General features: G+C 49.4%; 1 protein-coding gene across 4 annotated transcripts; it reads right to left on the reverse strand.

Annotated features, from left to right (window-relative positions):
* Positions 1-267: 267 nt before the first annotated feature.
* LOC143903990 (dual 3',5'-cyclic-AMP and -GMP phosphodiesterase 11) lies at positions 268-24,809 on the reverse strand. Of its 4 annotated transcripts, none has more exons than XM_077418161.1 (16): positions 24,224-24,809; positions 18,502-18,612; positions 4,932-5,184; positions 4,257-4,632; positions 3,798-4,178; positions 3,182-3,430; positions 2,997-3,107; positions 2,814-2,911; positions 2,666-2,729; positions 2,359-2,594; positions 2,196-2,295; positions 1,853-2,107; positions 1,675-1,784; positions 1,178-1,583; positions 1,022-1,105; positions 268-936 (listed from the first exon to the last, which is right to left on the reverse strand). In XM_077418161.1, the coding sequence occupies exons 1-16, from the start codon at positions 24,792-24,794 to the stop codon at positions 757-759; spliced, it is 3,585 nt and encodes a 1,194-aa protein (XP_077274287.1). In that variant the 5' UTR covers positions 24,795-24,809; the 3' UTR covers positions 268-756. The 4 variants fall into 4 exon arrangements, with proteins under 4 accessions (XP_077274287.1, XP_077274286.1, XP_077274289.1 ...); XM_077418160.1 differs by having other exon boundaries at positions 4,257-4,650; XM_077418163.1 differs by lacking the exons at positions 18,502-18,612; positions 24,224-24,809 and adding an exon at positions 13,390-14,594.
* Positions 24,810-25,630: the final 821 nt, after the last annotated feature.

A 25,630-nucleotide genomic window follows, 5' to 3' on the forward strand; every position in this document is an offset into this window, starting at 1 on the left:
GCCGTTGGGTCCTTCGACGAGCTGGCTCGCGTCGAAAACTATTGTATCATTTTCGAGAATCATACCCCCGTCTTTATTCTCTCTCTCTACATCGAATGGGTCTGTGTGTCACAGTAAATATATATACAATACAATCAGGTACAGTAGTAGCATATGGAGATTGTAATTGGTTTAGTCTCGAGGAGGATGGACAAATGGATGAGAGAAGGGAAGATCAAGGAGCAGGATACAAGATAGAGAGAGAGAGAGAGAGAGGGAGAAGGAGAGAGAGAGAGAGAGAGAGAGAGAGAGAGAGAGAGAGAGAGAGAGAGAGAGAGAGAGAGAGAGAGAGAGAGAGAGAGAGAGAGAGAGAGAGAGAGAGAGAGAGAACAAAGATCTTTCTCATCATATTTCACAAGATTGTTCATTTCGTCACATTTAGCTTCTTCAATTTGTTATATATCAAATTTACAGAATAATTTTGATTAAGACACACGTTTCAACGTGAGAGAGTTGTATATTCGATCTATTTGATCAACAGATCTGTAGAAATTGACGGGAAAGAATTAACGCAGAGTCCGTTAAACGGACGGATCACCTATTCGTATTCGCGCAGGACACAGGCCGTGATAATTGAGACGAGGAAAATGGACGTCGCGGGAAACGGCCCGCGAGGACAATAAACCATATCCCGTATTTCTCTTTCTGACGACTGGCGAATGATACGCTTGCGTTTGGTACATTCGACTTTAATAGCCAGTAACGTCATCGTAATGACTATTGGTCCGCTTGTTCGCTGGTCTCATCGTTGTCGGACGCCGATGTTGACGGCGTCCTATCGTGATTCGTGCAGGTCTCCGCCTGATGGTCGCTCTCAGCAATCTCCAACCAATGTTGCTTGTTCATACTGACCCCGTCGACGAGCGGCACAAGTTTGTCCGACAGATGGGCGAACGCCTGTCGAGGTAAGCATAGATGCGGAAAGATGAGTTAGAATTTTCAAACATAAAAAAAAAAAAAAACCTTGTCGCGCTGTACCTACCTCATAGATAGGTAGACAGATCGAGTCGATAAAGCCGACTTGCATCATCGGTAGCTGGTCCTCTTTTTCTCGATTCATAATGTCCTGCAATACCAGAAACGTTTATGTGAGAATATTTTTTTTTTGTATAAATTATGTTTACTTTACGCTACTCACGATAGGTGTAATGTTAAGAGTCCGCCTCTCTATGTCGCCCTGTTCGAAAAACTCGCTACTAACGAGTTCGGCTACTCTCTTTTCAACCTCCCACGGTTTCGTGATGGCAGCCAGATCACAGACTGTCATCAGCATCCCACGTAGAAGCTCTCGATGATCACCGAACGCCCAGTTGTAGCCACCACTGCGTGCTAGATTAAGAAAAGCCCCGCGCTTTCTAAAGTAAACGGCCAGATCGGTAGAGAGTATCGCTTCTTCAAGAACCTTTACCACGCGCGAATATTCTTCTGGCGAGAGATTTGACAGAATTTGATTTCCCTGGCTGCTCAAAATCATCAGGCACTGATCGAAGTGATGATGCTCCATCGTCGAGGTCGAGTACAGCTGTGCCAGTGGCGACGAGGCTCTAAAAACGAAAGGATCATATCTCGTACACAAAACTCGCCGTAATCAGTTAAGGGACGTAAATTAATGTGCGAAAGTAAAAAAATGCTCACTTAATTTGAAAAGAATTGTTTGTTCCACGATGATCGAGATCGTGACACAAACAGGCGATGATAAGCGCGAGACATTCAATTTCACCAAAGATCTTCCACCATTGTGTAGCCTAGTAACAATGTAACAATTACAATTCCCGTTTCACAAATTATAATCGATATAAAAGAAAAAACTCACCGTCAATATAGCAAACATCATTTGGGCCACGTTAAAGGCGTGTCGCCAATTGTGATACGTAACGTTCCGATAGTTCTTTTTTACGCTCAACAACCAACGACAAAGTACGTCATAGTCGATGTGAAATCGTTCGACGAAATCCAAGTCGAGAAACATCCTGAGACACGCGGTAAGAGTTTCGTCGTCTTCCATGTGTATATCGTCAAACTTGAAATCGTGCAGTTTAAAATGCGCCGATGACGGAACCCTTAAACTCTGCCGAGATAGAGAATATACGATTGAACGAACGTTCAACGGTTTGAAAATTATAGCTGAGATATCGCGAAGCTGAAAGCATACCAACCCTCAGTCTCTGCGCGTCCTCCAACGACGCCGATGCATGGTAACTCAGTACTTCTAAAGTGACGCTTTGTTTTGCCATCGCTATCACAGCCTTCTCATACCTGAAGACCCGATAAGTCAAGTCGAATGTTCGAGATAGACCCAAGATACACAAGTACACTCACATGTGCGTATTATGAATTCCCATCCCGCAGAAGATCGCAAACGCCTCGACAAAATTTTCATCGTTCTTCGTGAAAGGCAGATCGTCGAATTTATTGATCAGCTGAATGACGCCGATTATCTGAGCGGACGAATTCTTGATGGCCATACAAAGAATCGTACGATGCCTAAAGCCGGTACCGTCGTCCACCAACGGATCGAATTTCGGATCTTCGTAAGCGTTCGGTATATTGACAGTCTGAAAAATCTCTTATATATCGTCTCGGGTACTAATGTTTAGAAAGAAATTATTAATCGAGCAATACTTACCTCACCGGTTGTCGCTACGTAACCCGTGATGCCAACATTAATAGGAAACCTACTCTCGAAAGGACTGCAAGAAAGAGAAGGATTTGTTAAATCTCTGGAGAATAAACTTATCGAACAAACAACTAAAGTAATTACAAACTTGATTCACCTAGTGCGAGAATTTGAATCCTCGCCAGCGAGATCGTTCGCTTCGAAATCGAAAACGCGCGAGAAACTTCCCTTTGAAGCTTTGTGTACGAGCAACACCTGAAAGCAATCACGACATTGCAACGTACAACTCCTTCGCTCGCGTAATTGCGTTCTCCTCACGGCGAACGTTTACGTTCATTACCTGAACACGTTGGCATTGGATCAACGATTGCGTGTGCGTAAGAATTCTAAAAACCATGTGCTCTATCGTACTTTGTTCCTCGAAAATCATTCTAGCCAAATCCAGTAAAACCTAATTGTTAATACCAAGACGAATTAGATCCTTCTTCTCATCGTTTCGAGCGATTCGACGAAATTGGCGCTCACCTGATTTCTCTTCACCTCTAATTGACTTTTTTCGTAAAGCTGAGCGTTTCTTAAACCGATACCGCAGAACTGTAAATAACCGGCGAAAACCTTCTCGTCCTGCGTGGTGAATTGGCTCTCGTTGCCGAGTTTGTTGATCACCTGTGCCACCCCGATTACGTCACCGTTGCAATCCTTAATAGGCATGCACAGTAAGGCACGCGTACGGTATCCCGTTAACGCATCAATTTCGCGATTAAACCTCGAATCCTGAAACGTTTAAAGTTTAAATCATTTTTAACTTCATAGACATTGGATACGCGTTGTTAATTCAAGCATCTCCGCCCGAGTTTCTCGGGTACGCAACGAAGCGAAATAACGTATCGAATTACCCTCGCGAAATTAGTGATTATCGAGATAGAGATAAGATCTCTACTCGTGTAAGATAATGTATACGCGTGCACATCTGTTTACATCGAAAGCAATCGCATTTCAAATATAAACAAATCATGATTCATCGAGAATTCCCAATGATTAATAATCGATGAAACAGATGCGAAACGCAGCGCGTTCTCATTAGATAACGAAAGAAGGAAAAGTGCTGATCGTTCGGTGAAACGGTATTTCCAGGTCTTGCCTTGTAAGCGTCCGGTATATTGACAGGCTCCCCACTTTCAGCGACGTATCCGACGATTCCGGTACCCCAGGGAATCTTAATTTCGTCTTTCTTTTCCATCTCAATCAACGTCGATCTCGAACAGACATCGAATAGCTTCGACACCAGACACCTGCTCCTCGTAGAAGATTGATCGCGCAGCGGATTGTGTTCGTTGTTGGAGTTGCTCGCAACGGCCTCATGATTCGGAGAGGATGGTGCGTTGGTAACAGCGGCGGCGCCGCTTCTCTCTCCTTGGACGAGAAACAACGAACCGCGATCCGCGTGAAGGAGCGTGCTCACATTCTGCAGGATCTTATGGCACAACGATCTCACCTCCAGCTCGTTGCAAATGTCCTTAACCTGTAGAGACCTTGCAAAAGTTAAACTGTTCAAGGATAGAGAGAGACTATAGCGATATCATCATATCGAAGAACCTACCAGCTCGAAAATGAGATCCTTCTCGTCGAGGTGCCTGAGCTCGTGTCTCGATCGCCTTTGCGGCCGGTTCGAATTACCGGATCCAACTTGCGGCCCGCCCGGCTGACCCGCGTCGCCCGTCGACACGCTCAAGAAGGTCGGCGTGCCGTCGATCGTGTTGACGATCGGCTTCAGAAGGCCTCCGCGCTCGAACTCGTGCGCCGAGATTTTGCGTACCGGTGTCGTGGCACCCGAGCCACCGGCACCGCCTCGTCCGGAGGACGAGTTACCAGTCCCGACGTGGGTCGGACTCGAGAGCTCCACGCAACTGCTGGACGACGAGGTCGGCGTCGCGTGTGACACCAGCCACATGTCCACGGTCTGCCGCGTCACTTTCCTACCGAAAAACCCAAAACTAATAATATATATATAAATGTGCGTGTGTTCCATCTATTTTTTTATTACGATGCTTTCTAACATCTACGTAAAAATAGCTTGGAAAGTATCGCGATGAAAAATAGATAACGCGTGCAAACAGAAGAAAAAAAAACACGTGATGAAAAAAGGGAAAAAGATATAGAACGCGACAGAGGCAATTTAGCTGTGGCTATTTTTAACATTTTTCAAGAACGATAGTACGAGACCGTCGATGAGTCTATCCATTTCATCCGCCGTCAATCCGGAGGCAGCGATTACCTGAGAAAGTAATCGTTGACGAAGTCGGGATGCTCGTCGAGCCAGGCCTCCATACGGGCGTATTCCGGATCGTACGCCGTCGAGGTCGAGGAATAATAAGCGCCGCTGCCACCGCTGCCACCGTTTCCATCCTGCACCTGTTGCAGCATATTCTGGCTCGCCACACCGCTCTGGGCTCCCTGTACCCCTTGCACGCAGGGGGCCGCCGTCTCCGCCGTCATCCTCGGCTCCTCGATGCTCCGAAACTGCAGGCCTGCAATTTTCATTGTTTTCCGTCCGTTAATTACACGAAGTATTCAACTCGCCTCGCTAACGCAGCGAATAATCACGCTTCTCGCGGGAGATCGTGTGGGAAAAAAAAACAACAACTGTCACGGGCAGAATTCAACTTTTCATAACGTTATTTTCTAAATTGTTCGAATATCTTTGCCGATCGTGTTATTATTATATTTAACTAATAAGTTGAAGTTTTATCGACCGATTTTGACAAGCAAACTTTACTTGCCGCAAAGACTGCGAAATCATATTACGAAGTGTATTCGTATTAATTAAGTGCGAAAGACAATTACTGATGCGTACTTATGTGATGTCTCGTTTCGTTTCAAAACACAATCTGCCTACAAAACTAGCACCTCGCTTACAGAAATTTGGTATAACTGATGGATGTATACTCTGTACGCTTCAAAGAATTCTACGCCTCTGAAGAATTCTACGATTAAACACGAAGATAAGAAGCGAAAGAGATATGGGACGAACACATTTCCTAGGTTCCCATAGATACAATCTTTTCTCAGGAATCTAACTCTTTTCTGGAAACTCCAGATGGCATTTCGAGATTCCTGTCGAAAAAAAGTATATTACGACTCAAGTTTAACCGGATTGAAATAAAAGAGCTGTTGTCGCCAGTTCTCTTATTTTTCAAATTCCATTTCAAGAAAGTATAAAACTCCTACGGCATCGTGAAACGTTCGTTCGCGATTGTTCGTGACTAACTCCGAATCCAGTCTGTAAAAGTTGTATTTTTATTTTTATTCACCATGCGCCGCACCCCAACTCTCTCACGCGGATTTTATCGTCGTATATCGGCCCGTTCTAACCGAGGGGAAAATTGTCCCTGGGATTTTCCAGCCGATCGTCGATTAAGTAATTCGATTGACTGGTCCCTTTTATCCAGCGACTATCCCAAACACCTCCGTTGTTTTCGATGAAAATGTATGCCGCGAAGAAATTATTTGTTCTGAGAAGACGAAATCTTATCGTTGATAAGGATCTCTTTCGAGATTACAGTTTTTGGGATTTCAAGATCGTCGATGTCGTTTTTCGACGTAAATGCACGACACTTTTCAAGGTAGATCGCTTTGTCATTCCGCGCGGTATCGAGAAACGGTTAAGGTGACCGAAAAAATAGACACAAAACACGGAGTGTTTTGCGAATACTTAATTTTTCGATCGCATTACCTCGATACGGCGCGGAGTCCGCGCGAGAAAATCGAGAGCCCGTTGCAGGAACGGACGTACGATCGAGAGGCAAACGAAATCCGTGGAAAAACCCGACACGGATTACCGGGTAAATTTCCTATACGAGACGAGCGCGCGTTCTCTTCACGGATGAGTTACCGCGCGTCGCGTCGCTTCGGTCCTGCTCATACGAACCGTCGATTGTGAACTGTACGGGCTGATGTATACAATATACGTATACGGATGTCGCTACAGAGCGGAGTAACCACGCGGAATATTGGCTTTTTCGACGACGCGCGGTGGTACGGGGTGTTTCGCAACTGGGTGACGTAACTGGACGAACACATTGTGGAATCGTTATCGTCTCCCCTTATATATTTTCCATTTTTCCCAAAAGCTAACGTTACTTTCCGCGCGGAGCGGAGACGAGAATCGCGGGAAACATTTCATCGCACAGGCCGCAAGTGCATTACGCAATGTCGCTGTAACGTCATTATATTTAGCCTTTAGAGTGAACCGGAAATCCAAGCAGTGCTCGATCGACGATGCTTTACGTAGAGAAACAATATGGTATACGTGGGTGGGCCAATGTGTTCCTGCGTTCCTTTATACTTCTGTCTTTCCTTCTCCCTCCCTCCCTCTCTGTTCTTTGATGTTACTCTGACAAATTCGATTCTTGAACACGCACTGAATAACGATGGTCCGTTTAAGTTGCGCGCGCGCGCGGACGAACCGACGCACGCGAGCGCGGCGTGCATCTTTAATTTGTTATACGGTGGATTAAAAAAGTATTTACACACCCAGTTTTCTCACAATAACTTTATATATAATTACGAATACATATATCGTATGTAATAAATTACTTATGGACACAATTTGTATAATTATGCATGTATTATTCCTTCGAATAAAGTTGTCTGGTTGTGCAAACACTTTTTTCATCGACCGTATATAGACTATAGAGTGGCGAAGCGTACTGCAATCCGCGAATTGGTCAATTTCGAGTCAACTTTCCCGTAAAGAAGATATCGAGGAACTTCGTCATTTATCGCAACTTCCAATCGTGCGCCATTGTAACTAAAGCCTCGTGTTCCGTTAAAGTTTACTCCAAGTTATAATTGAAGGATATATGTAATCTTGTTGTCCATTGGTTTTCCTTGGAGGCTTACTGTTTCCAAGAGTTCACAATTTGAAGGAAATGCGCCGAAGAGCACCTCGTACCACTCGTACGTCGCGCGTATGTGCGCGTAATAAGAAAATAGAATTATGCGGACGGTCAGCGCACATTCGCGATGACTTATATTTTAGGTTTAACGAGTCCCCCGGCGAACGTCATTGCTTTCGCCGCTCGTTGGTGACGACAGCGCGCGGGAAGCGGGAACACGATAATCATTACTACACGAAGATAGTGGCAGCCAAACAACTGGAAATAAAGCTCACGCTAAGCTACAGTCGGCTGATAATCGGCGCGCATCGTAAAATTCGATTAAATTATCTATACGGCAAATTCATTCCGATAACGCGACGCCCCGTCGCTCCCGCGTTATTCGTGGAATGTTTTCGCTACTGTCGATTCAAGATTTTTTTTTTTCAGGATTTAAAAGTCCACCGTCCGATTACAATTTGCGAGCGCGCGCGCGAACCGGTGCTATCACTTTCAAGAGATTTCGACGGAGCGATTTTCAAGTAACGAAGTAACGATCTCCAAATTGCATGGAATTCGTCGGCACGACTGTTTCGACGTGAACACACACACACACTTTACGCGAAGCTTTCTCCTCCCGTGATCGATCCCATTTTATTTTCCGCCGGAGTAAGTATACGCGTCGGACGATCGCGAGGATCACCGCGAGGAGAGCAGAGCATACCATTTTCGCGATCTTTTCACTCGGTTGCGCAAGGTCTCGGGTCGTTGCCAGGCCATACTCGGCTCGCGAACGAAGCCTTCGCGGACGGTTCAGGTGAACGCCGAACGGCGCCCGTAGTATCCACGTTTCTGCGTCTCTCTCGAAATAATCATCTTTCCGTTCATTCCTCGCGGATACGCGGACGACGGCTCCTCGCGTGACGGGCCGTATGCGCGCGAGAGGCGAATAGTTACACAAAAGGCGGACGATATGTGTGTCGCGGCGCGCGGCGCAAACACGCCGGCCAGTTTCGCACGGTTGTGGTTGTGGCGAACGGCAATGATAGCGCGCGTCGGAAAGCCAAGAAACCGACCGACCGACCGGCCTTCACGCGCCTCGCCTCGGCCCGATGGCGCCAAGCTGACCTATCTGCTCGCCACCGATCTCGCCTGTCTCGAGCTTTTGCTCGGCCAGTCGCGGGCGACCGGCCGATCGAACGATCGTTCTCTCCGTCACGTATCTGTGAACTCTCCCGGGAGACACGTTGCAAACGTAGCTCCATTAAGTACGCGTGATTAATCAAACAGACTTTCAGATTTTTTTTTTTATGCGAAAGGAGGAAACACATCAGAAGTACGAATATTTAAAACTGATACGAACCTCTGAGGTAAACTAGTCGATTAACCCCGAGATTAGAGCGGCTTTGCCGGACTCAATGCTTTGAGAAATTTCCGCCTGATATCACTTTGAACCAGTTTCCGAGCTCCGGAAATGGTGTACCTTGCCGCGTTGGGATCTCACTGAGGCGACCTAGCGGTAACCGCGAACATCCCCCTATGTATTATTTTCTGGAAAGCGGATGACTGCTGCCAGGTCACTGCTTCCAGGAACTACGAATCTCGAGAATTCCACGCAGTAAGATCGAAAGGCCGAAAACTATTACGGACGCCAGAAGATCCCTTGCTGTTCGTATACCACGTGATCGCTTTAAATTCTCTCGTTCGGAGAGCGAGTTGTGAGCGATTGAGTGAGCGAATGTGTGCGCGTGTGCGTGTGTGTGTTTGTTTAATAGAGGGAGAGAGAAAGAGATTTAGTGGAATCATATTCGGAGATGCTGATTCTCGATGACGTAAACGACAGCGCGGACGAACCAGTTTCCCAGAAAGCGGAAGCGGCTCGAAACCGCGTGCCCGGGCCCGTGTAATCGCGATCGAGGCAAGGTCGAAGGACCCGAAAGAAAGGTGGAAGGACGGTTAAAGGCGAAAAAAGGATTTATCGTCTTTCGGCGGGGCGTCGATCCCTCCCAATGCAACGTTCCGCCGGGCTCCTCGGGCTCCCCTCGGTACCCCAGCGTTCGCATATTCGCGTTCGCGTTCGAACGTACGCAACGAGAGAGGCCACTGAAACCTGCTCTCGGACCGGTCGCCGGTTCTTCGTTTTCTGACAGCACCAGACTCTCCTCCCCCCTTGCCCCTTCGCCCCGGAAAGTCCGCGGACTTGGCCAGCGCTACCGTCAAGTTCAATGCTACCGTTCTTTCTTTTTTCTCCAAGTTCGTGCGAGAAAAATAAATCGATTCGCGGTTGTCTCGCCTGTTTTGTGTCGTTTGCCGGCGCGTTTCCGTTCCACCGTGTGTTTTATCTCCAGCCTCATCGTTAATTAACAGTCGTTCGATTAGTGGCCTACCTATAACGTTGGCGGCTACTGATCGTGAGACCTGTCAACGTTCCTCGATCATTACTGAAAATGTATATACGAGCAAAAACGTGCGGAAAGAGGCGCTTTCGTTTCACGATCATCGGCAAAACCGGACGTTTTAAGCGTGATAAGATTACGAAAACACTGACCTTACAAGAACAATGAAAATGCGCGATGGAAATTTTATCGAAATCGTCGGTCGTTATTCCAGATATTTAAACCGCGTCGTTATTTCCGTTATTTAAATCACGGACAGACACACTTGAGTTTTCTTTCCGAGACCGATATCGAAAAGTATCTTCGTCTCCGCCAAGCTGACGTGGTCGGTTCTATTTTCAGGATTTCAACGTAATCAACGGGAGGTGCGCCGTTTATCTCTGCCGTGGAATCTTCGGATGTGTTTGAGAAAGTGCTCGAGATCGACGGGGGGGAATCGAAAAGCGGGGGATGTGTTTAACTTTACCGAGATCGCGCAAATAATCGGAGCCATCGGACAACGGGAACCCGGTTGAACCAAAAAAAGAGTAACGTAAACAAATGCGCGGCAAAAGTAACGGATATCGGCTTAACGTGCGCCGACATTTCACGTATCCGAGATTTCGGGGCGGCATACCCGGGCGAGAGACTGGGGGAGAGGCGGGAGTGTCGGGACTTGGAGACGAAAGCCGTGCAACCATTTTTCACGGCTGACTTTTCTTCCAAAGGAGAGGAGGAAGAGAGCTCTCTCTCGTCTCGTCGGGGCTCCACTTTCGGCATGCGTCGAGGTAAACGTTAGGCGACGCGAGGCGGCGCGACACGCGGCTATATTAAACTCAATCGTCACGCGTGTGCGTGCACGCACGCACGCACGCGTCGTGCAGGCCGCAGGTCGTAAAGCGCGCGCGAAGTCACGCGGACGCGCGTACTCTCGACTTTAGCGCCCCAGCGTGTCACACCACACCTTCCTTCCGCTTTCTCCCGGCTCTTCCGTCATTATAAATCTCTATCGCGTATGTATAGGGAAAAGTTATCTCGATTACGCAAAGTTACTTCGCAAAAAAGGAAATTGAGATCGAGAGATACTCGAGATAGATGAGTAACTAACTCCATGGTTATATCCGCGGGCGAGATTTGTCTAAATCGGAGCGAAGAACATCGGGGGACGAGGAGCAAACGCCGTTCGTGGATCGAGGACGAAAGTCGCGCGTCATCGCGAGGAACCCGTCGTTTCTCGTAATCTGTTAAGTTACGCAACGAAATAGCGGCAGTTAAGTACCTTGGCCAATGCAAATACGCGTCGTCGTGTATTCGCCTCGGCTACCGCAGTCGGTATAACGTGTGCCGCAAAAGAACGCGCTTGCATCTCTCACGATCGGAGGTCAGTTGCCGTGTGTGGCACCTGATTCCGTTTCGGTGAAAGAAACAAAATAGATGCACTTGGAAGTTTGTTTTGTCCATTTTTACGCTATTTAATCCGGTAAAGATTACCGTCTCGATTTACGAGAAATTTACGAGATCAGATCAAGCGTGCTTCAGAATTGAGAAAATCGATAAAATTTCTAACGACCACGTTCGCAACCCTGACTTTGACAGAATTTCAATCAATAGTTTAATAGGTTATTTTTTGCGAAAAGTCGATATGTTCGTTGTAAAAGGCCATTTCTACTCATCTATGTATTTATTCCTGCGTTCAACATAGTCCGACTCCCATCGCGAAACTCACAAAATTCAGCGATCTCCTCGTTCTTTTCCTTTTCGAGCGAGAGTATACGCGCGCGTGACGCAACAACGCGATAAGATTTGGCCATCGACGACACGGGCTAACCATTGTTGTTATTTTGTTTTTCTCGATAACGCGCGGGTGTCGTCGGTATAATTATCTGCCAAATACGTAAATAAACAGTTTCATCGATAAATGAAACGCGCGATACCCCGAGGACGATCCGAGCTGAGTGCGCGATGGAAATTTCGTTTTAAATTCAAAGATTGTACGGCTCTCGGCCCGCGATAAGTCTTATCGTTAACTGAGAATCTTATCGCGACATTAGCATCGTTGTAAATCGACAGCGAGACGCGCGGCGTGGCGTTATAATTTTCTCTTTTTTCGCGGTACGTATACTCCGTGTATTTTTATTTAAAACGCGCGTCGAATTTTCCGCGCCCGCGCCCGCGTCTCTCGCGCGCTTTTCTTCGGTCGCCAACTTCTTATTTCAGGCGCGATGACGATCGACGCCGGCCGACGTATCGCTTTTCGGGCCACACGTGTATACATGTGCACACGTAGCTCGTCGAAAAGCGCGTCTACGTTTACGTTCGGGAAGATATCGCCGGATCGTCGAACGAGCGATAACGGGAAACGAAAACAGCTGCGCTATAGCGCCCGCGCCCGCGCCCGCTGCGGGGCGCCGTCGCGTATCAGTGCGCGCGTAAATATGTGGGAGGTATCGTATTAAACGACGTATGCGTGTCTTTCTCCTCCAGCCGAAATTCAATCTTTCTTACTGGAATTTAAACCGTGCCATATATACCAAAGACGCGTACGTTAACTCGACGTTACTAACGGGGGAGGAGGGGCGGGGGGCACGATAAACCTCAAGTACCACATAGCTGTATCTTTACCGTCGCTCTGCGTAGTAAAAAAGAAAAGTTTTACATCGATTTTGATAATTTTATCAGGACAATTAATTTTACCTAAAGGCAAAAATTAATTTAAAACTTTTATTACGACTTGTATCCATTTCCACCAATGCAGATTAGCTTTAAACTTGGTTCAACTTACTCTTTTCATCCTTTTCTAATAGTTGAAATTAGACGATGAAAAGTGAGTTAAACCGGAATGAAAGTTAATCTGCATTGAGAAAAATGAGCATTAAGCTGTTAGATTAGATAGGAATTTGACAAATCCCATTGGTACACCGCGTTACATATTTTTCAGGGACAGAGCGGATCAACGACTTCTCCCGCAAACCGTTGGCGCATTCGCGACTTCTCCGGATAACAGCGCTAGCACGAAGCTCCCCGTGTTCGCCTGCTACGCGGCGGAGTCGTCGGGTTTTCCGCGATGTCTCGCAGTCCAATGCGACCCGCGCCCTGTCGTTATTACGCTATTACGATCCGGGGGCCTCTAATGGGGGCCCATGCTGCGCACGAGGGAATCACGCTGCCGCGTAACGCACGCGCGCATCGTCCCGTCCCGTCCCGTGTTACGCATACAGATGGATGTGAAACGCGCGCGTTCATCCGTCGGCCTAAACCGTCGCCCGTTCATCACGCGCGTATACGCTGTAGCTTCGAGATGTTTTAGAGCGGCGCGCGCGACTCTTTCATCGCTATTTTGCGCGCGCGCGCGGGAGGGAGGGAGAGAGAGAGAGAGAGAGAGAGAGAGAGAGAGAGAGAGACCGGGAGCAAAGGGGGAAAATTATTATTATTAGGAACGACGGAGAGCGGCGCGCGTTTTCTCGCGCGGTCGAAAACTCACATTGATCGAATATCTTAAGCATCGCTTTCTTCAGCTGCATAGTCGCGTCAGCGACCGCGGCGCGGAATCGGCCCAACGAGGAAACAATAACGATACACGGTGCACGACCTCTCGTTGCCTCGCGCGGTCTGTCCGACCACTCCAGTCCATCGTCGATAAGGCGAAAGCTTCAAAGAGCGACTGGCCGTCGACCGACAACAGGACGCTGCATCTCGCCGCGCGACGCGGTCGCGGTCGCCCGGCGGCGAGTCGACATCCTCTCCTTCGGTCCTTCCTTCTCTCCTTTCGCTTCCTCTAGGTCAGCACGCGCGTGTGCACGCGAGTGCGCGCAACGTATGCGCGATGCAACGCTCGACTGGTATATACGCGCACCACTACCACCACCACCACCGCCACCGCACCATCGCCAACCGCCGCCACCACCAGCGGGGAAGTCGTCGTTCCTCGTCACTTCCGGCGGGCTGGAATCCGCACGATGAATGAACTCGTTGGCACAATAATACGTCTCCCACGTACGACCTCCTCCCGGAGGAGGGAGGCGCAAATTCTAGGCCCGAATATAACACCCACGTGGCCGACGCGCGAGCGCGAGAGACGGCGAGTCGAGCCTCGTCAGCTAATTCAAAAAAAATCCGGCAAGTTTTTCGGCTCCTCCGAAAGTCGATCGCGTCGCGTCGCCGCCGCCGCGCCGCGCCGCGCCGCGCCGCGCCGACTCGCCTCGGTTTCCTCGCCGCTTTGTCGCACGAATCACGCGAATCGTCTCTGCGACGCGGAAAAACCAGGATGCAACTCCGCGAGAGATCACGGTCCACGAGGCCGTCTCTTATCTTCTACGTAATCGCACTCTCGACGCGCGCGGCGACAGGTACCGCCGTGAATTTCGCAACCACGCAATCTCACGGTCGCGTCGACGCGATCGGAGTTCAGAACCCGCGAGATTTCGAGACCGTCGCGTCGGCCACCCCGTTATCTCGCGTCACGCAGAATCACGCTCTCGCCAAGAACTCGGACTGTCTGCCGAATTCGCGCCCGAGAAGTCGCACAGCGCGCAAACGCATATATTTCTTCCAGGAAAGTCGCGGCGCGCCTCCGGAACTCGAGATTTCTCCTTCCCCTCGTGTGTCGCGAACGGCGTGAATCTCGTTGTATACGCGCGAGGATTCGTCTTTCGAGGACGCGCGCGTGGTACTCCGCGCGCGAGTTTAGTTGCGACTGTTAAGAGTCGGGTTGAGTAGAATCGACTTGAGTTCAGTTCAGTTGAGTCGCGGTGCGGTGCGGCGTGATGTGACTCCAAACGAGAAGAGAAGGGGAAGAGAGAGAGAGAGAGAGGGGGGGGGAGAGAGGGAAGGAGGAGCAGAGGGAAAGAGAGGGAGACAAAGTTTCTAACGTCGCTCTGCACGTCTCTATTTTCGGAGCATATGAAATTATCGGGGAATCGTAACCGAAATCAAGGGAGCAAGATGCCTCAGACTTGTCTCGGGGAAATACGAACCGTCGTGTTGCGGCACGACATACGAACGAAAATTACACTCGGCGATATTCGTACAAGCCCCGTGTAACCGCGATAGGAAAAAGTTTTGTCGATCGCGAGTCAGCCCAGCGAGATAAATACCCCCTTTATCTCGCTTCGTTTATACATAATACGTTTGCATCGTCACATTCGCGCGATAACTATACACGCGTGTACGAATGCGTGTACCCGTGCACGCGTCACCAGATGGAAGGAGGGAGGCAACGCGGAGAACAAAAACGAGGTCTCGTTACATTCGACCGAGTAGTCATTTTATATTTCGTCGATCTGTTTTATTCCGAAAGAAAGAGGGGTGGGATAGATTCATCAAAGATATTGATGAATGCCGTCGAAAAATGCACTTCTTACGATTATTCCATTTTCACCTTTTTATAGAATTCACGCCGAAGATATCGGACCAGAGGCGAAAAATGCCATGCCCCCCCCCTCTCTCTCTCTCTCTCCCTCGTTCCAGATACCGAAACAAATTAGTCATCACTTCTCTATAACGCAACTCACGTAAACGATAAAGAGGCTTGAAATTTGTAAATTGCGGCTGCTCGAGTCGTCGAGTCTAAGTAAATAAAAACGGGAAATACGCGTTACTGTCGAGCCAAGATAGGAAAAATAAAGAGAGGATTTATATTTCGTTCTTTTTCCTCTTTTCTCGTAAACTCACTTTAGGTGGTCTAGTTTCAGACGCGTCACATTTCAGAACAGAATTTTCGTTATTACATAAATATATATTTTAGTCGTAATGTTACATAAATATACGGACGTGTCTTTTTATGTATCTTTTATATATTTTTATGTATGCATTCTGTCTCTTAAATGTTTTTGCACTCCACGACAAGCTCGTAAGCAGAGTTCTATCCTGAATTTCGGCACAATTTTGGAGATTTCACTACAGATTGTTCGAAACGAGTTCCACTCTCTCGATTCCCGCATGTCTCGCGCGTGTTCGCTGATTAAACGCGCGCTTCCGGTGGTTAAACGCGCGCTCATTTCTTCCTGACGCGTCACGACGCGTTACGGCGCATTAAAATGAAAGAATTTTAATATTTGACGCGTTATTCCGCGTGGAAACTATATGTGTAAGCGCGCGAGCGCGCACGTACGCGTGCACCGCGCGCGTTGCGCCATACACGTACACGAGCGAGGCGTCGCGTCGGATTATGCAACTGATGAGGTAGCGTTCGTGGTATCGCCACGGTATATCGAGATAACTCGGTGGAGTTTGGCGTCAGCGTTAAAAGACGGCGGCGAAACGCCGCCGAGATCTTTTCTTTTTTCGCGCAGAACTCAGCCTCCTAAATCATCCACCGCAGCTCCTGAGACGTCAGAAGCGAAAAATCAGACGAATTCTTTTTTTTCTCTCTCACTCTCTCGTACTTAAATAATTAAGACAGATCACGTGCCATCGCTTCTATTAGATTTGCGAGGAGTGCCGGAAGACCTAACGCGGATCACGTCGTAGATCACGGTCAACTCGAGCAATTATTTTCTACTGGAAAATTACGGTCCGCGTAGGTTAAATTATCCACGTTCATTTATTAATGAAGCGCGCCACTATGGAAACGAGCGGGAGAATATTACCAATCCACACATCGGCGTCGAACGCGATAGATAGCGACATTGCACGAAGAATAGAAGCCGATTTATTCCGACGTATATAGCGGAGCAGAAAGATTTACGCGATCTTTCGCTTTTTTACGCCGTGTAGTCCAACTACGCGGCTGTAGTTGACGATAAGAAGTTTTAAACGCGAGGCCACTCTCGGCGACGTTCGATCTCTCTCTCTCTCTCTCTCTCTCTCTCTCTCTCTCTCTCTCTCTCTCTCTCTCTCTTTCTCGGGTCGATTCCACGCGTACTTGCTTCTTCGCGCTTCGCGCTGTACGTTGTAAGTTGTAACGGAATTGCTCGCCGTACAGCAGCTGGCTCACGGACGGACGGATTTCTCTTCGCGGATGATATACGTTTATTGCCTCGCGATAGCCCAACAATCACGAGACTCTAATTGTTTTTGGACTCGCCGAGGGCTTCTCCCGTGCCATTCTCTCTCTCTTCTTTTTTCTCTACTAATAAATCTTGAAACTTATTTCTGGCGATTCGGCAACTAGAGAAATAGCAATTTCAATTGGGATTACACGCGTATTGTGTATTGTGACGAGTAGCCCGTGACGTTACTTCGTTCGACTTAATTGCGCCGGCGAAGATGATCCTCGGTACACCGCGAACGTGAAACACCTGGCATTCCTGCGATCGTTATCTTAAGAGTCATAATTAAGACACTTATACGCTTATTGCGCTCGCAGTTCTAATCTTCTCTTCCTCTATTTCTGCCTACAGGTGTTTTCAATTCACGACGATTTGCTCGACTATTGTAAATTTCGATATATAATATACGTTCTCTCGGCAAGAAGAGTATCCCGTCATCGATGCATCGCGCGGTTGTAGGAGTGGCGACTTCTATACGTGACACGTCGTAGATATACCATCGTAACCTTGACCGATCTGGGCGCACGTTCGTCGCAAGTTCGTGCTCTCCTCGGCATTGACACGCCCGCTATAATTCCAATGACAATACGATGCCCGCACCCATCACGACCGGCGATCTACGATCTTTTTCTACGTCAAGAGTTTTTCCGCGCTGCCATTTTCTCTTCGTCTTCCGACCGGAGCAGGCGCGATATAACCACTCGAGGGCTCCTACACGCGCGCGCGAGAGCGGAAGGCCGTAACCTTCGTAAATTAGCCGCATCCTAATTGACGTATCCATTCGAGTGCTTTCCGCTCCGCGCGCTGAAACGCGCTGCCGACTAATCACTGAGAATAATCGTAAGACGGACCGCGCGGGCCGATTGCTTCGCTCAAGATCGAGCGCGGCGCGCGGCTTTTCAAGTCAAAAGCGGAACACCGAGCCAGCGATAAAATTGACGTAAAATTGAAATAACTAAAATGTACCCGACGAGGCGTGACAAAGCAGGTTCTTTTCTTTTCGCAGAAGTAAATGGAAACGAGAAACGCGGCGCTGCCCGTGTCGGAGTGAGAAGGAGGGAGAACGAGAGAAAGCTGTGGGTAAAAGATTCAGGATTAGGCGTGCCGGGTCAAACGAGCATGCGACTCGTCAATCGTATCAAATTAGTCTGTCGCACTGAAATTAACCCCCCAGGTTAATTCGATAAATCTACAGATGTCTCGTTCTACCGCATTCTCTGAGACCACGAAGATTGTAACAAGGAAGACGAAGGAAGGAAACGTTCCTTGGCGACACGTTTAACGATTTTTTTTTTTCAACAAACTTGACAAAAATGATAAAGATTTACAGCTGTCCGACGATTCATTCTTCGCAATTCTAAATCTATTCTGTACGAAGCACAAAAGTTGGTAATACGCGAACAGATTTGTCGCGGAACTAATCGGAACCCCAATTCGCTTTTACCCCCCGCTGTATCCCTCGCGGGGAGGCTATGAGGCATACGCTCGCCCAATCGTCGTATACTTACAAACGCCGTCCCCCGCGGGACACGCTCGTTCGACGCGGGGCCGACATTGGCTGGAAATCGCCGTGAGCGACGTGTCAAACGGATGAAAGGACTTACCCGGCTTCCTGCGGGAGCTCCAAAGCACGGGAGGATGCGCGGATGCGGCGACGGCGGCGGCAGCGGCGGGATTACCGCCGGAGGCAGCCAGCTTGACTGCGTTCCGCGAACCTGCAAACCAATCGACAAACTTTTCAAGCTTTTGTATTTTTTATAGCTGTCTCTTCTTTTTTTTCTTTCTTTCATATATATCTATACCGAGAGACGAGTCCACTCTGCCACGAATCGTGCTTCTAATAAGGCAACGCGAGCGGAAACAAAAGGACAAAAGAGGCAGTGCCGCGTGACAACGCGGTTGCTGCCATCGCGCATTAGATTGTTTATACTTAAGCGCATTCGCGTCTTGGTTATCGGACACGGCCGGCAGCGTAGTATACGGCGCAAACCGAATAGTAATTTTTTTTTTCATCATACAATTAATCAAAGATTAAGGACACCCGCAAGCAGCGAGAGAGACGGGGGGAGATCATCTTGCAACGCGATAGCACACAATATCTCGAGAGCGTTAATCCAACGGCGCTGCACTGGAATCAAGACGGAACATCGCTCTGTCACGAGGGTGCGGGGGCGATGGGGAGAACGGAGGGGGGACCATTATCGATAATTCATTAAAGCGAGTACAACGCGAGGCAATACGACGCTTCGCTCGGTATTCGGTTTCGCTGTCGTGAGTGATAAAGCGACACGGCTGTCCGAGCAGCGACATCGAATCGCAGGTGTCGCGCGCGCGCGCGCGGGCATGTTATTCATAGGATAAATTGATAATTACTAGCCGCGGTGTGTGTACATGTTAGGATCCAATTGAGCGACGCGGTGGAAAAAAAAAGAGAAAAAAAATAGAGAAAGAGATCAACTTGGATCTGGAACCACTTATACGTGTTCGGAACAATCGCCAGGACATTGTCGCTAATGAGCATCAGCGCGAACCGGAAGAGGAAACAACGAGAAGGAAGGAAGTAAACCAACTCGCAACCGTTATCTATAGGATCGTTTTCCAGCGCGAAAAAGAAAGAGAGAGAGAGAGAGAGAGAGAGAGAGAGACGCGCGCCCCTCAACGCACTCACAAAATCCGTCCGGTGGTTCCTCGATTTCGGGGCTGGACGAGGTGGTGCAGCTGCAGGTGCGCGAGCAGAACAACCTCCTCCCGCTGTCGCGATGATTAGCCGGACAACGACGCCGTCGTCCATCGATGGCCATCGAGAACGCAACGGAGAGACGCGCGAGCGAGAAGTGGCTCGAGTGCGTTCGAGGACGCACCAAATCCGAGGGGAAAATCGAATAAAATCGGTCGCTCGCGAGGTTCCCAGGGGAATCAACCTTGGATGGGGTTGGGGTTACCCGATTGGCGGTAGGACAGACGAAATCGACGTGCGTGCCTCGACGCGATTCTTCCGTTACACGATTCTGTATATACCCATATACTCGCGCTACACGTTCCCTCGATCGATATCGGCCACGTCCGCTCACGATATAGCGTTTCGACGATCGTTAGCCAACACGATCGTCAACCGATACGTGCATTGAAACTTCCGATCTGCGCCTCCGAACTCTCTCTCCGCTCATCGGCCTAATGTACTAATGGCTCCGCGTCGCCCTGCCCCGTTCACCCTCGGAGCGTGCTATTTTTGGATGTCACTTCGGAACGGCTAATCGTTCCGATTACGCTAAAGGACGATAAAAGCGATTGTATCTAATATAAAACGCCCTTGGATCGTCGTATATGTCTACAGGCTCGTTTTGCGCGACGTAACGACGTTCTTTTCCGTTTACGACGATATTACAATCTCGTTATCGGTCTCTCGTCTCGAATTTTCTATAAATATCCTCTCGTCTATTCTCTCATTTGCTGCCCACATTATTTCCCGTTCGTTGTTCTCGTTGACGAAGAAAGTAGGGGAGAGGCTTTGAGTACAGTCTGCGTTTAACCCATCAAATGTGCATTTGCGGCGAAGCTCGCGGATCCCCGGCGAAGTTCGAATCTTCGAAGCGTATCCTTACGAAGATTACGCACGCGAGAATCGATCGACATGCATGCGAGATCCATAAACATTAATCCAATCGCACGTATGGCATTTTAATGATTCGATATCGCGGTATGTACGTGCGCGTCCGGTTTCGAATGGGCCGCACTTTTTTTTTTAAAAGCTGACTTCACGCGCGCGCGTGTCTTACATCCTCACGTAAATAGCATACGGTAGTGCCCAAATGTTTCGCTATTCTCAAGCTCAAACGTTATTTTTCAAGAAGCAATCAGCCCCACCCTTGAAACTTGTGCGTTGTGCGTTTATCGATGTAACCCTTAACGACTTTTCAATGCTCCGTGTACTCTCCCTTATGTAAAGTTCCAATTAAAAATACACTTTGAACATCTATAATGGCTCTTTTCCGCACGTAGGTACGTCGTCAGTCCGCTGGGACAAAAAAGGGTATACAAAACGTTTCAAAGAATTTAATAAAGAAGAATTTTTTAAATATTTTTTTTACAGTTTCCGAAGCAGTCATTATTTATTTTAAAAATACTCACAATGCTAAAGTTGCGCGTTTAACGGTTAAATTTGACATTTATCGATCCGGAACCAAGTACGGAATAAGGCATCGTCGTCGCTGCGTTTTCTTTTCGCAACGACCAGAGAGAAAACGCTTCTTTTTCGTCCCGATCTTTTCGAATATCTTGCGAGAACGGACGGATCCGGAAGGACAATAGGCTCGGCATCGCAACCGCGATACTTATATCTATACGCAACGATATCGATCGTTCCTTCAGCAAATAACGCCCACGCGTCGTAAACGGCGCTCGGGGACGGGGACGTCACGCGGGATATACACGGTAGTTTGCGAAACGTGTGCGTAACGCGACGCGATCCCGCGGCGATTGCCGGTGGGGTCGTTGGCTTGTTGACACATAAAAGCAATTAGCGATATGACTGGCGCTGACGTCGGATCGCGAGATAAGATCCCTCCGAAGATCGGGCGTCGTCGCGACGCATGCAGGTGCGGAAGATAGGGAGACGATCGTTTTAATACGAGTTACGACTACGACCCGCGCGGAGAACAATGCGACGCGCGCGCGTTGCCCGGCCGTTTACGTAACAGCTAAGCGCCGACCGTCCCGAGGCTGTTCCTTCCTCTTTCCTACTTTTTTTTTTATCATCCGACATTGATAAACATATTTGTTCGCCTCTGACGTCATAAGTCAAACCGCATTCCCGCGACTCCGACTTAGAGCGGATCGGATTTCGCGGCGGTCAATCCGCCTGCCGGGGAACGAAGATTCCCGATTACGTCGCGGGCGGCACGAATGGCGGCGCGAAAAAAGACCAATCTATCTCGACGTATGCGAGGCGTCGAGAAATAAAGATTCGCGTTATTTCTCGCGGAGCCGACGTCACAATTGTGTTTTTGTGTTCGCAACGACGCGGCTGCGGAGGAAACGAGAGAGAGAGAGGGAGAGAGAGAGAGAGAGAGAGAGAGAGAGAGAGAGAGAGAGAGAGAGAGAGAGAGAGAGAGAACGTCCGAGCTCTTTCCGGGGATAGCGGAGTTTAAATTTTAAATCTCTCGAGTAGAGAGCGACGCTTATCGTTTTCTATATCGCGACGGTAGAATAAATTACGTATATCTTTGCGCGTGGTCTCGCCGCGCGAGTGTCTTTTATCTCTGTCACAAAAAAAAATGGAAATGCAATGTAAACGATTACAGCGCGATACAAAGCTTTGCCGCGCGAGAGAACTCGCCGCACGCGCGCGCTCCGCTCGCGTTGTCGAGCAAACGGCGTAAACGCGCTCGAGCGAAGCCACACGTGTCATCCGTGTTATTTCGCGGCAAGCGTGTGCTCTTCCAACAACGGCAGCATTATATACGGAGATCGTCCAATTTTTCACGATATAGAGATAAATATTTTCCTCTTCCGCTTTTCGCGCGCTTTTGCTTTTGGCACGGGACTCTGGCAAAAGTACAACGATCGATTTGCCGCGACCCCGCGCATTTTCGCATTCGACGAAAATGCGTCGCCGAAATATCGGTCATTGCGGAAAATAATGTGTGCGAAAATGCGCGCCGCGCGAAGTCCGCGTGTGCATGGTCTCGCGAGGAAGATTTGGTGCCACCGCACCGGTGCGCGGTGAGATTTGTCGAACGAGCCCCGTTTGTGCCGCGCGAGCAAATCGCTTTCCGCTCGCTATTCCGGTCAACTTTCCGTTACCCAGTCGCGGCACGTGTATATCGGAAATCTCACGGCGCGCCGCGGCATCGTCGACCGAATCCCGTCCGACTTTCGTGCGGCGGCCGCGCGGCCGATCCTCGAGCTCTTTTCCCCATTTTCGTGCTTTCGCGGAGAGTGAAAATGAATCGAAGATCCGTTTCCATTTCCCGTATACCTGTCTCGGTTTCGAGGAAAGCGCGATGGAAAACGACGGGGGAGAACGGCGCGGGCCCCGGCTCTCGATTTCGTTCATCGTCTCGCGGAAACCATGCAACTTGAGAATGAGACGCGATTTTTGGTAGTTAGATCCGCGCCGACGCGACTCTCGCGCGGTGAGACACGGCGGCAAATCGAGGCCGTTTACCGGCGGGAAATAATCAGTCGGGTACACGCGCAGCGTGCGTTACGCGTAACCTTGCACTTGCAAAACAATGTTGCGCATGTCGCGCGCACGCGGCGCGGCGCGGCGCTCTCCGCTCCGCGAGAACGATATCTACGATGCTTTATCGCGGGGTATCTTCCTCTACGTCGCGGCGTCGGCGTCGCTAATATCGACGTGGCCACTCGATCGAGGCACGGTCGGCCGTTGTAACGTTTCATTTTTAGAGAAAAAAATAAAGCGGAGATAGATAAATGCGGCGCCGATCGCGTTTGTCGATCGTATATACGCGTCCGTGCCCCCTCGCCGCGAATTTACGCGATCTCGTCTCCTATATCGTTATCGTCCAATGTCCGCGTGGAACTTAATCGAATCCCCGGGGATCGCGCTTCCTCCTCGCGGAGAATTTATCCCCGTTTTTCGCGCTGCGCTCTCGCGCGAGGAACGCCGCCAATTTCGGAGCAACGAAGACGCGCGTCGCTGCCCGGGGTCAATTCACGATTTTTTCGGTTTTACACACGAAAGGAGCCCCCCCTCTCTCGCGTCACCGGTATTTCCAGGTGGTCAACGTATAAAAGATATATTTTTAATTCAGCCGTCGAGCGCAAAGGACGCGCGACGCGTTTCCGCGCCGGAGGAATTGTAAATGATGCGTCGCCGGGCGGCGAAACGAAATACAGCGAGCGCGTGCTTTCGCGGATCGTCGGCCCTACGCTTTAATAGGTACCGTGCGCTGACCACGTGCGCCACTGGAGCACTTGTCGGCCCTACGCAAATAATAAATAAATAAATAGAAGTATATTATACATAATTTAATTCCGATTAAATTTTCAGCGACGCGGATACCGAACCTGTCGCGACGTCTCGACGCGCCTGCTTTTCGGCGAGTCCCATTGAGTTCCATTCAACGCGCATCGAGGTAGAATCCCGTCGGAATACCCCTCGTGCGTCTAATCGTCCTGTCCTTCCGCTCCTTCGCTCCGTCTCCCTCTCTCTCTCTTTCTCTCTTTCTCTTTCTCGTAGGGTCCTGACACGTCGCGTATTTACATATCGCACACGTTCGCGCGGCGATATTAAAACCGGAGAGTTACAAGTTACAAGTACAAACGCCGGTCGCGGCGTGCCGAGACCGTCGGACTACCTACCTTTTGCGAGACAAAAACGACGGCGGGGACGCGGTGGCCGAGGGGTCGCGCTTGGCCGTCGGTAGGTTTCCGCGCGAAGGCCGGGATTCCAACGAGGATCCTTCCCTCTTCTCCGCTCGCCGCTCGCCGCTCGTCGCTCCGTGTCTCCCGCGTACCTTGTACCTTCTCTGACGCCGCGAAGACGCGCGTTCTCGCGGTACACCGGGGGCCACGAGCCACGGGACCGACACCGGGGTGTACGACGCGCACGAATTTTCGAAGCGGCGCTTCTCGACGTGGCGCTGGTCGACCGACGGTGAACTCGAGGCCGGAGACCGTCGGGGAGTGGGGAAAAAAAAAGAGAGGAGAGGCGAAGAGGCGTCGTCGACGCCTGTCGTCGCCCGTCGGCGCGTCCTTGGCGCGGCGGCAACGCGGCGGCACGTCGTCCGCGTCGTCGTGTAGGAGTTGCGTGGCGCGGCGCGGCGCGGCGTGGCGTGACGCTTCCAGCCAGCTTCCACGGCGAACTGCCGGACTGTCCGCAACCGCAAGCGCACTGGGCTGTGAGCTGTGAGCCGGCTGATAACCGACACATTGACGGGGCGAGACCGCCTGTTTAAGGAACGACCGACACGCTTCGCCTACGGGTGTCGCGTTAGCTCGGCGGGGAAGGAAAAATGCGCGGCGAGCGGCGAGGCCGCGCCGCGCGCTAACGCCCTCTCGGCAACCGTCGCGGCCGCGACGGGAAGCAGCGAGCCGAAATCAGGCATTGGTAATCGCGGTAATATCGCACGATAATCGCGAGGAGCGCGATTTTGGAATTTGGAATGACGACTTTGACCGAGCTCCGATTTAATTTGATCGATTGAATCCAGTTTGTCTCCGTGATCCGATATCCCTTTAATCTTTCGTTTCCACTGTCTTTCTTGTATCTTTTTCGGGTCGATATCACAGTCTCCGATTAGTCCGATTAAATCCACTCTTCATCTCTTTCTAACTGTCCCTCTAGAAAGAGACGAAGAGTGAGTTTAATCGGAGGTTCACGTTAATCGGAGACTGTGATATCGGCTTTTTGTCTCTTTATTTAAGCTTCGTTAAACACAGCCGGTTGTTCTTTTAAATTCCGAAAAAAATGAATCTTTCCCGTCGCATAATACAAATCGAAGCGATTGCGTTGATATTTTTACTCCGAAAATCGGAAACTTTTTAAATCGATTTTTTTTTGTAAAATAGCACGACGTTTAAAATACAATTCAATTATAATGATCCCGCGATTAAGGACTTCGACCAAGTCCTGATTTATTTTTATCGATAAGTAATACCTTGCGCAGTTTTGTTAACATAAACAGAGAGTTGACAACTTTTTGTAATTTTCTGTTGCTTATTTCGAATTGAAGAGAGTTTGTCGCAGATTTAAAAAGTCCCCGATTT

The sequence above is a fragment of the Temnothorax americanus genome, unplaced genomic scaffold, assembly GCF_048541705.1.
Source record: "Temnothorax americanus isolate GAGA-0224 unplaced genomic scaffold, ASM4854170v1 Scaffold5, whole genome shotgun sequence".
NCBI classification, from domain to species: domain Eukaryota; kingdom Metazoa; phylum Arthropoda; class Insecta; order Hymenoptera; family Formicidae; genus Temnothorax; species Temnothorax americanus.